Source organism: Argiope bruennichi, chromosome 10 (genome assembly GCF_947563725.1).
Source record: "Argiope bruennichi chromosome 10, qqArgBrue1.1, whole genome shotgun sequence".
Classification (NCBI taxonomy): Eukaryota; Metazoa; Arthropoda; class Arachnida; order Araneae; family Araneidae; genus Argiope; species Argiope bruennichi.
Genome location: NC_079160.1, coordinates 119,556,751 through 119,572,813, shown reverse-complemented (window position 1 = coordinate 119,572,813; position 16,063 = coordinate 119,556,751). Strand labels below are relative to the sequence as shown.

Genomic DNA, 16,063 nt, shown 5'->3' with positions numbered 1-16,063 from the left:
GAAATGTTTAAGTTTACATTTCATGGTATTCTTAATTTTGTAATTCCCATTCAGTAGTTTGAATAATGAAATGTATTAAGTGCATGCGTCGAATATCGAGTGCTTTTCATTTATATGAACTCGGCAATGATTACTCTAGAAAAAAGCTTTAGAAACAGCAGATTGATTGAATGGAGCATTCGAGATGTACTTGGAGAAACTCAGAAGTGAAGCTATGCTCAATTTAAATCAAACGATTTCCTTAAAACTATTAATAGTCATTGGATGAAAGAGATGAAATGATACCATTTAAAAAAAATTAACTCTATCTGCTGTGACTAATTATAAATTTATAGTTTTTGAATTAATTGAGGTTCATTTTAGATTCCGACACAGCAATTTGCTTCGATGGCCAATAAAGAAATATTATTTTGTATGGAATGGCAAGATACTAATTTTTATTGAAGAATCTACTTGTTTATAACTTAGTAATTCCTTCCTCAAATTAAATTAGATTCTCCCATTTGAAATTGTTTGAGTTATTAAAGGCTTTCGATGGCATTAGAATACGAATTGCTAGTATTCTGAATGAATACGGAAGAATATTCCACAGAAATCGTCTCTGAGGAGCAAAGATGTTGCAATTATGTGGATTTGCTTCCTTTAGTTCGGTGTGACAGAGGAGAACCATGACGAAAGTTTCCTACTCCGATTTCCATTTTGAAGAAAGAATCATTATAAATGTGGAACAAATATTGCTGATTAAAATGGCAATACACTGGTGTTGTTGCCAATTCAATTTGATTTGTGCCTCATTGTTAGAGGTTCATGAGTTTAATGCAGTTTTCCCAGATATTTCGGTGGTACTATTGTAAAAGAAAATCGCCTCATCTACGTGGATCCTAATACGTTTACCTCTAGATGTGGCACAAAAATCTAAGCTGCGAAGGTGAATCATATATCGCATTTAAACATGAAGTAGCGACCTACAATAATTCTGAATAATGGCATGTATTTCTCCTTTATCATGATATTAAATACCAATTGTTGTGCGAAGAAACTGTTGCAGCTGCTAACTCCAAATCAAGTTGATTTCTTTTAATATTGCTGGCAAGAAATTTTCTTTGTGAATAACTATTTCTATCGGTTCTTACCGATTAGAATAAACAACAAGCAACCAAGTGGCGAAGAACTGAAGAAATCCACCATCACTTCGTATTTTGCAAGTAGCTTTAAATTAATCGAGGAATTTTTTCATAAGAACATGCATATTGGCGACACTCGAAATCTTTATTCCTTATTTAATTTTACATCTGTAGAGTGATTAGTTTATTTCAAGATACGATTTCTATCTGCACCATTTATTTTGGTTGGACAATGGTTTCTTCATGGCATCATTGAAAGAAATTTAGTAAGTTAATGATTATAATTGTATATTACGAAGGTTTCATTTGGAAGTTGCATTCAATGTCCACATGTATGTTTATTTCATTTTTTATAAAGCAGTCATTGTCAAATCTACTTCTGATCTACATTTATGCAATTTCCTGAATATCGGCGTGTCTCTCATCATAGAGGTGAAAATCTTCTCAGTTCCATGGACTTGAAGAAAACTATGGACAACGCAAGAAGTGATTTCTCAAGTATGTCATCCAAGTGTTGCCATTATCTGAAGTAAGTTTTTGAGTCATGCTGATAAATGAAGCAAAATTTTAATTGACACTAAGTGAACATTTCATATTGTATTACTATATTAAAATGAAGATAATTTTAGGAAAAATTGTATGATTTTCATGGGTATGAATGCGCACTGAAATCTCAAATTCTAGAGGAAATTCTTTAAAAACTTATTGGGATGTTTATTTAAATATTTTGCATTGGACCAACATAACTATGTTCCGATAAAATGACTTTTTATTTCTTTTAAATTTCTCCTCATATAAATTTAAACCGTAAAGACAATAGAATCATCTGAGCTTTCCCAGTAATGCATTTATGTTTAGTTAATGTTTTGAGAATTATTGAAATTTTACTGTACCGATAATGGAAAGTGAACGGAATTCTGATTTCTTTTAGATTCTTGAATTACAGATTTAATGAACAATTCATAATCTATTTCATGGTACACTTATCAGATGAATGACTTAACTGTACTAATTAATATTTTTCTTTTTTAGATTAGTTGTCGATTATAGGATGAATAAATGGAAGAAAATTATATTCTCAGCAGATTTTTATTTTTAACCATCAACTTCTTTTGGGGGCTCCAAACCTTTTCGAGTGAACTTCGGCCAGAATTGATCAAGATCCAGTGTATTCCATTTGGCATATCTCGTATTCAACATGTGCCAATTAAAGGGTTTGCCATGAAATGTAATGTACTATGTGGCCAACATTGTTTTTAAAAGTTTGTACATCTTTAAAATATTTATTGCTTGCACTTCTAGGACATTAGTATTGAATGTTTGTATATTTCGGGGGATTTGTTCCAAATTTCATACAAAAATTATTTTTCGAATTCTTTACATCATAAAAACTTTATTATTAATCTTTACCCTTATTACATTATAAAAATCGTATGTTATTTAAGTACAATAACTGTATATACATGACTATAATTGGTATGAAAAAAATACAATCAAATCATTATTTTTATGGTGATCTACTTCAGTATTTCATTAGAAGATGCCTCTTTCGGCTGTTAACATGAAATTGTTCAGATTATTTTTAATGATCCTTTGCCTTTTTATAATTCTAAAAACTGTATACAATTTTTATTATCAATCTTCAAAAGTCCTGGGCAAGCAAGTTTTTTTCTAAGTTGTTCCCTTTATCCTGAAATTTTAGAAAATTCTTTCATTGTCATTCGAGACAAACTAAAATCTGTAATTTGATAATTTTGTCTATTTTTGAAAATTCATTTTTATGAATGATGTAGAATTCTTTACGAAGCAAAAATACCATACATTTGTTCAATTATGAATGATTCATTGTACAATATGTAAGAAAAACTGTACTTATTGCAAGCATCTTTACATCCACCTTTTTGAAGTAATGATCTGAAAGATTTCAAATTGATAAGACAAATTTTTAGTTGATTCTGAATTGGTACGAAACTGAGTATTGTATATGGATAAATTCGTTTTGAATTTTGAATTTTAATTGTGAAATTTTCCAGTATGAAAATGTTTTAATGTTACGAAAATTATTTTTAAATTTTGCAATAAAATATTATAAATGTTATTTTTTATAAATTTTTACACTTTTTAAGATGCTCTAAAATGTCTATAATTAACTCTCTTGTGCGAACTTTAAAAAGGTGATATTGGAATGTAATTTTTACTTTGCAAAATACTATTCTATTTTCTGAATATCCCGCCTATTTGTTGCATCCTTTTTCAATCAATTCTTTTTTTTAATGCACTTATTTTTATTAAATTTAAAAACCCCTCCTATTAATATTTTTTAATCTTAAATTCAAAGTTTATTAGCTTTAATTTTCTTTATAAATATCTGTACATGGAAATTGCTATTGCAAATAACTTTGAGATTCTTTCGATTTTAATTTCTCAATAAAGGATTCCTGATTGGTTCGGCCGGCCAACCAATCAGGAATCCTGCATTTTGAATAAATGGTAATTGATCACTATGCTTGATCACCATGGCGATCAATTCATTGTAGACAAAATTAAGATACTTTCTTATAATTATCACGAATCAAAATTGCCATGTACGGATAAAATATAATTTTTTTTTTCCTCGTGAAACAACTAAATGGATGCGAGGAATTGTAAATAGCACAGGAAGAGATTTTTAAGTTAACATGTTTTTTCGAATATGAAAGAATTTAATTCTGAATCATTTTCTTTTTTCTCGAGTATTTTATTATGTAGAAGAATCCTAAGCATAAAATCATCAGTTTAAATTTCTTATGTAGAAAATAATTATCTTGAAAATTCTGTAAAATAAATCATTAGGATTAAACATTTTAAATATTCCTTAGTTTATACATTATTAGTAATTTAACCCTTTTATGCTTGAATTAATGATAAATTATGATACTTTGATTTTTAGTGTCGATTTTCTTAAAGATGACTTTTTTGTCCATGAAAGAGTTAATTTATATCTTTAAAACTCGCAAGAGGAATTCCTTAGGGCACTTGCTTTATATCGAAAGTGAATGCTTTTAATGCTCTTCGAATTTTTATTAACCATTTCACGCCCAGTGGCGCCAACTTGGTGCTACTGATATGTAGTCAATAGATCTCACGAATGCTATTCGAAATGCAAGAAAGCTGCAAATTTGATATTTGAGATGGTTATATTGCCTACTTGTTAATTTCAGAGTCTCACAAAATTATTTCTCTTGAAAATAAAATAACTGAAATTTTAAATTTTAATGCCTTTTTTTCAATAAACTAGATGAATCATTTATTACTTTTTATGAAATAACGTAAATTTATTATACATCAAGGAATTATCTGCTTTCTGTTTGTATATTTAATAAACAACTTTATAATTTCTGTAGACAGAACAGAATTTTTGTGAATGACTCGGATGTGAAAGTGAAATTTATTGAACTAATTTTAGTTTTATATTTTACTTAATGTCTGTATTTTTATTGCGAATGCTTGTCAATCACATTTATTACTGTAATTATGTCATGCCCCGTGTAAGCATTCATAGTTCATTTTCTTAATGTCATGTATTAGAAATTATGTAACAAATTTGCAAATAAAATTTTATTTTCATATCCATTTCATTTTTTTTATTTAAATGATCAGTTCATATGTAGGAAAGATTGAAAAATATTCATATGTAATCAATATGTGATTCGTATTTAAATCTAAATATTTTTACGAAAAATATTTAGATGACCATGTTTTTTTAAAAGAAATATTCTAAATCGGTTAATTTTATTTGTTTTAAATGTAGTAGCCTTGGCACTTTCAAATACAATTGATCTTCCTTTTAAAAAGTTTTTGATTCGGGAAGTGTATACTTTATCAGTTAGTATCAGAAAACATTGCTTTAATTTTATGGTTTTTAGTTTCTTAAGATGATTTTAATTCTATTAATGTGGTTTGAGAGCTGTTGGTCGTCGAGTTTCTATGTTTAAAGATCACATGCTAAAATTCATTACTGTAACGTTCGAAATATGAATTCATTTGGAAGTATGTAACTTACTGTAATGAAACCTTCCACATGCAATCAATAAATTTTTTTGATGGATATGCTTCAAATTTTTAAACAAAATTAAGATTTTGATGATAAAATTATCCAAGAAATCCAAATTAGAACCAGTCCAAATTCTCGTCATTTATCTTGATTTCGTTTATGAGTTTTTGTGTTACATAGCGACAGGCATACTTTCAAAATCTAAGACGGAAATTTAAGGCCAAGAAACACATTCAAAATAACAAGACCAAATTTAATGACAATCATAATACTTGTAATATTTCATAAACGAGAAAATAAAGATCTGAAAGTAAGTCGAAAAGCTATGACGGAATATTGTAATATCACAATATTTTAAGGCTGATGCATCTTTTATATTCTTGTATACATAGTGAATGTATTTTACTCAAAATTTGAAAGAAATCTACTAATTGAATCGTAATTTCATCTACCTGATTTCAACTATCTAGCTTATAACATTTTTGAGTTATCGTGTTTATAGACAGATATAGTGCTAAAAATACGCTTTTTTGGTTTCTGGGAGGTATGAACCGTGAAGATTAGTCAAAATATCGAGTTTGTATTTTTTAATGATTACAATATTTTCTCTTTATTTCGTATGAGTCTCACGGAGGGCACCTCGTAATTGAGGATAAGAAGCTTCCGGCAGGATGGTTGGTTCTCGCCACCCTTGTGGGTACAAGAAAAAGTGAGGATCTGGCTCTTTCCGTCGATGATGGGACGTATTTCCTTAGGGAAGTGCTGCGCCGTGGCCGGTGATGGCTGGCTCTTGGTACTTAACCACATTTCCCTCCAGTATTGCTGTTGCATCGGTCCGGTCATTCAAGTGTTTCCGTGCGTCTTCCGACGGATCGGAGTGGTCAGTTTGCGATTTCGTACAAGAAAAAATAAAAAGACAAAGGCAACTAATTTATTTTTTTGGAGGGGGGAGGGGTTATCGTAGTTCAGTATTAATTTTGAATTTATCAAGCGGAAGAGAAGACACTTACAGTTTTCTTCACACAATTATGAAGCACAAAACGTGAGGAATTCTATTAGGGTATGAAAAAGTATTAGAATACTTTTACTGATTTTGCACTGAAAAGTTTTGAATTAAATCTACGTTTCTGTATAAATTGCAATTGTTTTACATCGTGAATACTAATAAGATTCATAAAAGATAAGTTTTTGAATACGGCGTGTTTGTTTCACATCAACAGAATATTTTATTTTTACTTAATCTCCTCGTTGAATATAACGCATGTAAATCACAACATGTAAAAGCACAAGTTGTATAAGTAACGCTAAGTTATACATTAACTTAAAAATAATTAGAAAACGACCAATAAGAGATATTCGATCATATTAAGAAGGATTCGTTGTTAAAATAAATTGTTGAACAAATGCATTTGCTGAAGAGTTATTCGCCGCAAAAATCGGCTGCATTTAAATTCGTTAAACTCCCTTATGCATAATCTGATATTCATAATTTCCGCAATAAATTTTTTAAAGCATCATATGTGACAGACATGAAGCCATGTTATTTTTTAGCTTTGAACTAGTTCTATTTATTGACTACTATTTCTTCCTACTGGAAGTCGTGACTCGTGATATCATAGCACCATCAAAATTGTAATTATCCGGGAATTGAAACTATTGATACGTTGTCTTTTGTTTCAATCCACTTGTAACTCCACTTTTTTATACTTCACGTAATTTGGTAGCAAAATAAACAAAATATTTCTTCCTTACTTTTCAACAATGGAAATTTAAACGATTAATTATTTGATAAAAATTGGAAAATGAATTTTATTGGAAAAATGAAAATTATTTTCGAAAAATATGTAAAAAAATTAATTTTGAAATTATGAAAATTGGAAAACGTTTGTGCGGCAATTGAATTTGCATCATTAAAAAGACATTTTTTTTTAAATTTTAAAATGGTATAAAAATAGTTTGTGCTGCATTTTTTTCAGAATACTGCGGAAAAATGTCGGAATTTTTCTTAGTTTTAAATTAAATAAAATGTTTAAAAAAATCGCTTCGAGGTGCATATTTTCATTTTTTAAGCGTATTTGTTCTAAATTTGATAGTTCTAAATCTAAATTTGATAGTTGGCTTGCGCTACTTTTTATAAGTTCAGATACTATCCAATATTTAGTTTGATAAGCACAGCGTTAAAAAGCGCATAAATAACTAAATATTTTTTCTCACTTTTATCGGAATGTTGAAAACAAACTCCAAATGCATCATTTAAAATTTCAAATCTCAATGAAATTTGAATTTCATAAAGATGAGGTAACATTTAGTTGTTGTAGTCATTGATGAATTCCTTATTTTATTTTTGTTCCGCAAGCGAATCCTCAAGGTCGAGTGGACCCTGTCATTAGCGAGAAATAACTGCAATCTTCATCAAAAGAAAGAATTCTTTTGAGAGATCTGCTGTCTTTTGTGCTGGATGAGGAAATTCCGATTGCAATGACACTTGGCTTCTGTGAGACATGAGGAATGGAATTCTATTTTCTTCGGCTGTGGTTGATGACACGAGAGACTGTGAATCCATCTATCTTTTTTTGATGAAAGCAAATGAAGTAATATTTATTTTGTCGGACTGACAGCAAGTTTTCTGCTTTTTTGTTTTTGTTATTTTTATTCTTTGCGTAACTCATCAGAGAGCATTTTTGACCATGAAAAATGTTGCCCATTAACGGGAATGTAGATATTTTCATGATATTCTTTGAATAATGAGGTCACAAAATCAGATTCGGTTAAAAAAATTCCTTGGGTGCAGTATTATCATAATTGATATTTATTATTTTTTGAGAAAAAAAATGCGCCACTGCTTGAATTGTATTTTACGCAAGGATGTTTATTCTGTAGATTGGGATATGAAATTTTACAGAAGCTAATATTTTGTATCGTCTTTTTTCTTGATATGAATCAATTTTTTTCAAAAAAGAAAAAAAAAAGGAAACAATTTAATTTTGGGTCAGTTTTTTAATTCAAAAGAGTAAAAAAAGATCAGAACGATTTCCTTAAGATTTGATAAATGATGAATGTTGGATAAATAATGGGAACAAGTGTTGAGAAATTTTAAATGAATTTTTTTATTTAACATTTAAAAAATCGGTCACTTTGGCAGAGTGCTTAAGACTTCAACTTCAGAACCGGAGACTTCAGGTTTGAAATCTGAACCACCAAAGAATCTAAGAGTAACCAGTGCCATCCAGTTCAAATGTCCTTTCTCCCTTGTTTGACTTGAAAGTTTGAAGCGGAAGGTGAGGCTCAGATATTGGCCTCTTTTTCTGGCCACGATTCTGTATTATGAGAACCGCCGGAAAATAATTTTCGATTCTCTTCGAAACAGGCTGTAAAGGCAACTAAAATAAATTTTTAAAAAGTTAAATTTAGTTAAAATTTCTTAATCTAAGTTTTCATCTTTAAGTACAATTCTTATAATCTTAGAGATTAAATGAAAAAGATTCCAGCTCAGACTTTTTCAATCCGAGATAAATTGCCGAAATTCGCTAGTATTCTAGATAATCCGGAATAATAGGTTATCTTAGTATATGCCAAGAATTCTTGCATAGACTAAATTTTTTGCTTGTAAATGAAAGAAATTATATATATACAAATTACACGCATTGTTAGGTCTTTCTATGCATTTTTTAACACAAGGGAAGTTTTTCGAATTTTTCGCAATTGCTCTGAAGTTTTAGACGCCTTTTCTAACAATTTCTTAATATAGGATAAGAATTCTGTTTCGTATTAAAAATAAATATAAAAAATATTTTTAGAAATAATAGAAAGAATTTTTTTTAGAAACAAAAGATTTATAATAAGCCCAAACTGAAAAACGAAACTACAATAATGACGATTCTTATATCACTTTATCTAAAATCAGTATGTGAAAATAACTCTTTAAAATACTGTGTAGTTTTTAAGTTTTCATAAAATAAGTCTAGAAAGAAAGTATTGTAAGCTTCAAAAAATCCAACCTCGAGATTTCAATGGATTTTCACTTTTTCCTTCTTCCTTAGTTCAAACAAACCTATTTTGACATATCTATTTGTCGAATGACTGTGAATATTATAAATTATAAACAGAAAGAGTAAAAATGAATAAAATATGACGCGCAATCTTTAAAATAGAATTTAGATTTGAACCAACTTCCGTCCAAATCTTACAAAGGGATGGTTGTATGTTGGTCAATCTAGTCTAGTTATTGTGAACACAGCAACGAGCAAATACAGCAATCCATATAAATTATAATCGGGTCGTGGTTTCGGACACCAGAAATGTATAAAATATAAACAAAATATATTCCTAGAAAAATATCCAAATTTCTATTCTTTGCACTTCCATCTAATAAAATGTAAAAATTGTGAAAGTCAAATAGAGGACAAACCCCTGGTTTTATATTGTTGCGGTCTTTATTTTTAATGAGGTTCCTTTTTTTACTAAGTTTTTCTCTCCTCAGCTTTATGTTTTGACAGATTATTATACATCTAAATTATGTAAATTAATTATGTAATTAAATTTCAATTAGTAACTAAATTATATAGTTTTATTATTGTTATAATTTTTTTTTCAATACAGACAAATTATGATATATTTAAATTTTTAAAGGAAAGGTCATTCCTCTAAGAGATGATTTAAAAGAAAAGGGGAAAAAAAGAGACATATTATTCGCCTCTATTCTTGCATTGGAAGTTGTATGATGATTGGAAAAAAAATGTGATTCCACAGTTTTTGTCATAAAAAAAAGATTTTCACTAGCATCGGTGGAAAATTTCTGCGAGTTTGTGAATGGCTAATCTTTCTTTTTAGTTACAGATGATTTACTGATTATTTAATTTTTTTAACAGATCATTTACAAGAAAAGAGGGGAAAATTAAAGAATACTGGCACTGTCTGTTAATTAATTTGCACATGGATCTGTTTCTGGCCTGCTTGTCGTGTGATGATTGGAAGAATGCGATTCCACAGTTTTTGTCATAAAAAAGTATTTTCACTAGCGTCGGTGGAAAATTTTTGTGGGTTTGTGAATGGCTAACCTTTTTTTTTTAGTCACAGATGATTTACTAATTATTTAATTTATCTAACTGATCATTTACAAGAAAAGAGGGAATAATTAAGGAACACAGGCACTTTCTGTTAATTAATTTGCACACGGATCTGTTTCTGCCCTGGATATCGTGTGATGATTGGAAGAATGTGATTCCACAGTTTTTGTCATAAAAAAAGATTTTTACTAGCACCGGTAGAAAATTTCTGTGGGTTTGTGAATGGCTAACTTTTCTTTTTAGACACAGATGATTTACTAATTATTTAATTTATCTAACATCATTTACAAGAACAGAGGAGAAAATTAAGGAATACTTGCACTGTCTATGAATTAATGCCAGTTAATCATGTGATAATTAGAAGAATACGATGTTATAGCTTTGGTGATAAAGAAGATTAAATTAGTGCAATTGGGCAATGAGTGCTGGCTTGTGAATAGTTACTTTTCTTCTTGATCCGCAAAGGACTACAGGCAATATCCCTGTTTATTTTGCCTTTAAAACAGCAGAATCAAAACAGAAAACATGGCGTTGGTAAAAGAAATATCATTCGTGAATCCTTATTCGCAAAATCGGATAATTGTTTTGTCTCCTCTGCATGTAGAGCTGAAGTTGATGAAAAAATTCGAGAAAGCTTTTGATCATCATAAACCTTGCTTTGCATATACTAGGGATGACGAATATTTTCAGAGCGGTTATTACGTAACCAATATCAAAAAGTCACAAATACAAGTAATCAATACTTTTCAAAGAGGGGTGTGATTCAAATCCTTGATACGATCTTACTGATGATATTTCGATTACAGGTTTTGGATCACGATAGAAAGTAACAATCGATACGATATCACTGAAATTTGCCGGAGCGGTGACTTTACTGGAAAGTACGAATCGATACGATCTGTCCAATGGAAGCTCTCGAAAGAAATCTGTGATTGGATTGAAAAGTGAACGGACCGGTTATTGGAATTATCGTATCATATCATTGAATTACATATCACTGAAATTTATCGGAGCGGTGATTTCACCGGAAAGTGCGAAGCTTCACTGGAAAGTTGGAAGTCACCGCTCCACTTTACGGGAGTGACCGATATTCGTATTTGATGATGCGCTATTCCATACAGATCATTTTTAATTGCTCGTGACATTGATTGACTTTGATTACATGTACTCTGTTTACTGCTGGCGCCATCTATTGGTAGAATATAGGACTAAAGTAAACATTTTAAAGAAATGACATATATTTTTAACTCATCTTTTCTAGAAAATGGTTCACTCTAATAAATAAATTAAATAAATAGTTTTGAGAAAAAAAAAAAATTAAGAAGTAAGCTGAAACAGATAAATTAATTCAATCACACGTTAATTAAATTAGTAAATTAAGTATTAATTACAATTAATAAATTTTATATTTAATATTAAGTAATAATTTTTAATTAATAATATGATTGAAATAACAGATATTTGGAACGCATATTTAAAAATAACAATAGAAATATTATTTGTTATTCAAAAAATCGTAGATTATGCATCTCTAGTATATACATGAAAACTGTCTAGACAATACAAAAACATTTAAAACTAGAAGTGTTACTCATATGCAAAGCAGACAATTCATAAATGATCCTTACTTCATGAGTTCCATGAATGAATCAAGACGAAAAGCTCGGTTCATATTTTCAATTGCTACTAAGAGTTTTCTGGTCAACCGCTAACTGAATAATATGTGTGATTTTTACATAACCACAAGCTTAATGGATTTAGAAACCTCAGTTGTAAAGCCACATACAATAAATATTCTATTACATAGACTGATTCTTTCAAAACATAAGCGGTGCTAAGAAAAAAAATAAGATGAGTAGTTTTGCACGGGCATAAAATACGTTGATGGTACCATACCAGAGAAGATAGAATACTGATGCGGTGACAAATTATTCATGGAATCTACAAAGAATCTTGAAGCAAAACTTACTCAAGTGTAAAACAAAGATAGCTTTCGGGGTGGAACAGATTATCTTTATCATTTGTTTTATGCTTTTTATTTCCAACTAAGCTGTTGTGTATTTATTGATGTGTTGTTATTCAATTTAAGATTTGTTAATGGAGAAGTTTTTTTATTTAACACCTATACTTCTAAGCCTATTTTAATGGAATGGTATAAATAACACTACTCTCATGCAAACAAGAGTTGGTGGACTAAAACCAACATCGTATTTGTTTTCAGCACATAAACAACATCAAAATATTTGCACGAAAAATATCGGCAACAAAATAATTGCTAGCGTCTATTGTTATTTGATGGAATTTAGGAGAACTTTTGAAACGAATACATATGAGAGAAAAATTGAAACGATTCTAATCCATTATTTAATAATGTAAAAAGCAATAATTTGAACAATTTAACAATGCAATTTTTTCTGTAACTTTTGTAAGTACAGTATCAATATGTAAATCTGTAATATATTATGTGTGAAAAATGTTTTAAAATGTGCATTTATTTTTTGTTCATTTGTTTAGAATAACAAATTTGTTTTAAAATGTCATTAAATTTCTAACGTGTGCGGTTTCTTTTTTGTAAACTTTAAATTGCATAATAATATCCAATTAAAAGATCAATTATGATAAAAATTTCACTAAAATTATTAAACAAGTATGAAAGCAACTTTCATCGTGTTTTATTTCAATAAATGTTTCTTTTGATGATTTTATTTTCTTATTTTGTGTTATCTTAAAATGCTTATCACTCAGCAGATAAATGAAAATATGATATAAAGAAAGAAGCAGATTTACAAAAATTAACAAGACATTTATTAAAAATTAAGAACAAAATGTACATTAAAAACAAAAGTTAGCTGCTCAAACATTTAACAAAACAATAGAACTCTAAAAAATAAAAAGTGTATCGGCTAAATGTCTCTCATTTCCTCTATCTTCACAACTAATTCTTTTCCTCGACATTGTTCAATCACATTCATTTTCAAACAATATTTACAGCAAAAAAAGAGTTGCAGCTCTAAAGTAAATAATGAACACAATAAAATCGCTTATTCCGCAGCTCTTTGCAAAGTGCAACCTTTCAAACTGCATTCATCTTTTCTTAAAGTCTTTATCCATCTTTTATGTTCTTCTGTATTTAACTCAGTCTTGAAAGAAACGGTAAACTTTTCAAACATTTTCAACATTTTTAAACAATAATAATCATAAGGCCAGGATTCAGGATTTTTAAATTATTCCTTTTTAATTATTAATTATTTCGCTTATTTTTTATTTCATATTTTTGATTTTAAAAAAATTAAAGCATATATATTTATAATTATTGATTTGAACTTTATATTTATAAAAAATCACATAATTTTCAGCAGGAATTTAATTACTTAATTTCATCCTAAAGTCACTTGTATAAGAATCAATAATGCTATTATTTCTTGAAAATAATGGTGTTATTTTAAACGTCAGAAGTTTTCTAACAATTCAAATTTAAGAACAGAGTTTTGTTCAAAAATTACTTTTTAATCATTTCTTCTCTTCAATTCTTTTGCAATTTTCGTCCAAAAATATTATTTTTAAGATATAATCACTTCTTCACCTTTTGCATATAAAAATATTGAACATTTCGAAGTTATAGAATTCAAAATAGAGTGATCTCATAACATTTTAGGATGATTTTTGTATTCAATGAACACATTCAAGGATTTCGAAACCTCCTTTCACAACATTCATATTGATTCTTCATCGTAAGAGTTTGATAACAACCGGGGATTTTATGTCAGTAACAATGAATTCAGCTCAATATATCACTAATAAGGTTGCCAAGGCGACTGCAACCTGTGTCCACCACCTCCACTGACTCAGAGAGGATGCCTCTCCTGGTAAACCATCACCGCCGTTGCAATGATCTTTGTTGCGGCCAATGCAAGCTGCGTAGGCCATGGCATGGGCGATGTAGTGTTGGTCGTAGACTCCTGTGAACAGGTGGGACATTGGCCCCACAGCATATATGCCCACGTCCTCCCCACCATGCGTCGCGGTCGATCGAGGAACTGTCGCCTGTTGAAGATAGTCCTTATGGGCTGTAAAAGAAAGAATTCATTAGCAAAGTTGTTCAGATACTAATGTTAAGGTCAGTTAAGAAACAAATCAGAGATATAGTGCACCACTACAGACAAGCATTAACAGCTACTTTGTTTTTCAAAACCAATTACTTCCGGACAATCACTTCTTAAACAATTTTGCTTGCTTTTTCAGTTCCTAACTCTATTTTTAAGTAAAATCACGTGCACACACATTTAACTAATAGACTAAACAAATGGTAAATTTGTAATAACAACAACCTAGTAAGAAATCGGGGGGGGGGATCAGCTATGTACAGCCGATCATCCTACCACCACTGAACTGCGCAGTATCGACGGGACTGATGCGTCAGACTGGTGCCTTAATCATCATCCAGCTACACTAGCCACCAAGTCCTTAGACTTTAGTTATATTAGCGTCCTGTTTTAAAGCAACACTAAGGCTATTTTGGGACGGGCCTCGTCATTTTGAACCGTGGTCAGATGACGAGGACGATACCTAAGTTGGCATAATTATATAATTGTATTATTGTTATAATTTTTTTTTTCAATACAGCCAAATTATGATATATTTAAACTTTTAAAGCAAAGGTTATTCCTCTAAGAGATGATTTAAAAGGGGAAAAACTAAGACATATTATTCGCCTCTATTCTTGCATTGGAAGTTGTATGATGATTGGAAAAAAAATGTGATTCCACAGTTTTTGTCATAAAAAAAAAAGATTTTCACTAGCATCGGTGGAAAATTTCTGAGTTTGTGAATGGCTAACCTTTCTTTTTAGACACAGATGATTTACTAATTATTTAATTTACTAACAGATCATTTACAAGAAAAGAGGGGAAATTAAGGAATACTGGCACTGTCTGTTAATTAATTTGCACATGGATCTGTTTCTGGCCTGCTTGTCGTGTGATGATTGGAAGAATGCGATTCCACAGTTTTTGTCATAAAAAAGTATTTTCACTAGCATCGGTGGAAAATTTCTGTGGGTTTGTGAATGGCTTAACTGTCAAAAAATTCGAGAACAAGATTTTGACGAACCACCACGTTTTACTTTCTTTAGTTCGGAAAACACATTTTTTGGAATTATATCTATATGCCCGTCTATTACAAAATAACTCACAACGCTTTGAGATAGATAAAATTTGGTATACTGTCTTTAGATCAGATTTGCAGATTTCTGTAATATTGGAGCAAAATCCATTCAGAGAAAGTCTGCCTGTCCAGCTGCTCGTATACAAGTCAACATGATAACTACAAAACGAAGACAGCTAAATGGATCAAATTCGGTACACAAATTTATCCGTAGTGCTGACACCTATAAAATGTTGAGCTAAATGCAACTAAGGGGTGACCGTCTGTCGGTCTATATTTTCAGGAACATGTAAACGCGACAATTATAAAAAGCAATGATTTAAGCATAACAAATTTGGTACATAACTTAGTGACTACAATTGTAATTTTGTGTCAATTTTTTATTTCAATCAGTAGTAAAAAACGCTCTAAAGCACAGATTCGATTTTCGGATACTATTAACCGCATGCACGGATTAATCGCCAAAAAAACTTGCCAAGGATCACAGAATTGATTCAGTAAAAATGCTAAATTCACGCCAAAGGTTAATATTTCGCAACTATTGCAAGCTGTTTCTGAGTTAACACTTTTCTTAGAGAGTATGCGAAAAATGTTTTCAGAAGACCGCTGATTCGGCCGGTAACGGAAATGCCACCTCGAGAGATGGTAGGAGAGGCAAATAATGTTCGGAACTTAGT

The 16,063-nt window shown here is 30.1% G+C and overlaps 1 protein-coding gene across 1 annotated transcript in view; it reads right to left on the bottom strand.

Annotated features, from left to right (window-relative positions):
• Positions 1-13,005: 13,005 nt before the first annotated feature.
• Positions 13,006-16,063, bottom strand: part of LOC129988821 (alkaline phosphatase-like) — a 79,555-nt gene continuing 76,497 nt past the window's right edge. Inside the window, exon 9 of the mRNA XM_056097090.1 lies at positions 13,006-14,290. Coding sequence (XP_055953065.1) covers positions 14,007-14,290 — 284 coding nt within the window. The 3' untranslated portion in view covers positions 13,006-14,006. The remainder of the gene's footprint in view (positions 14,291-16,063) is intronic.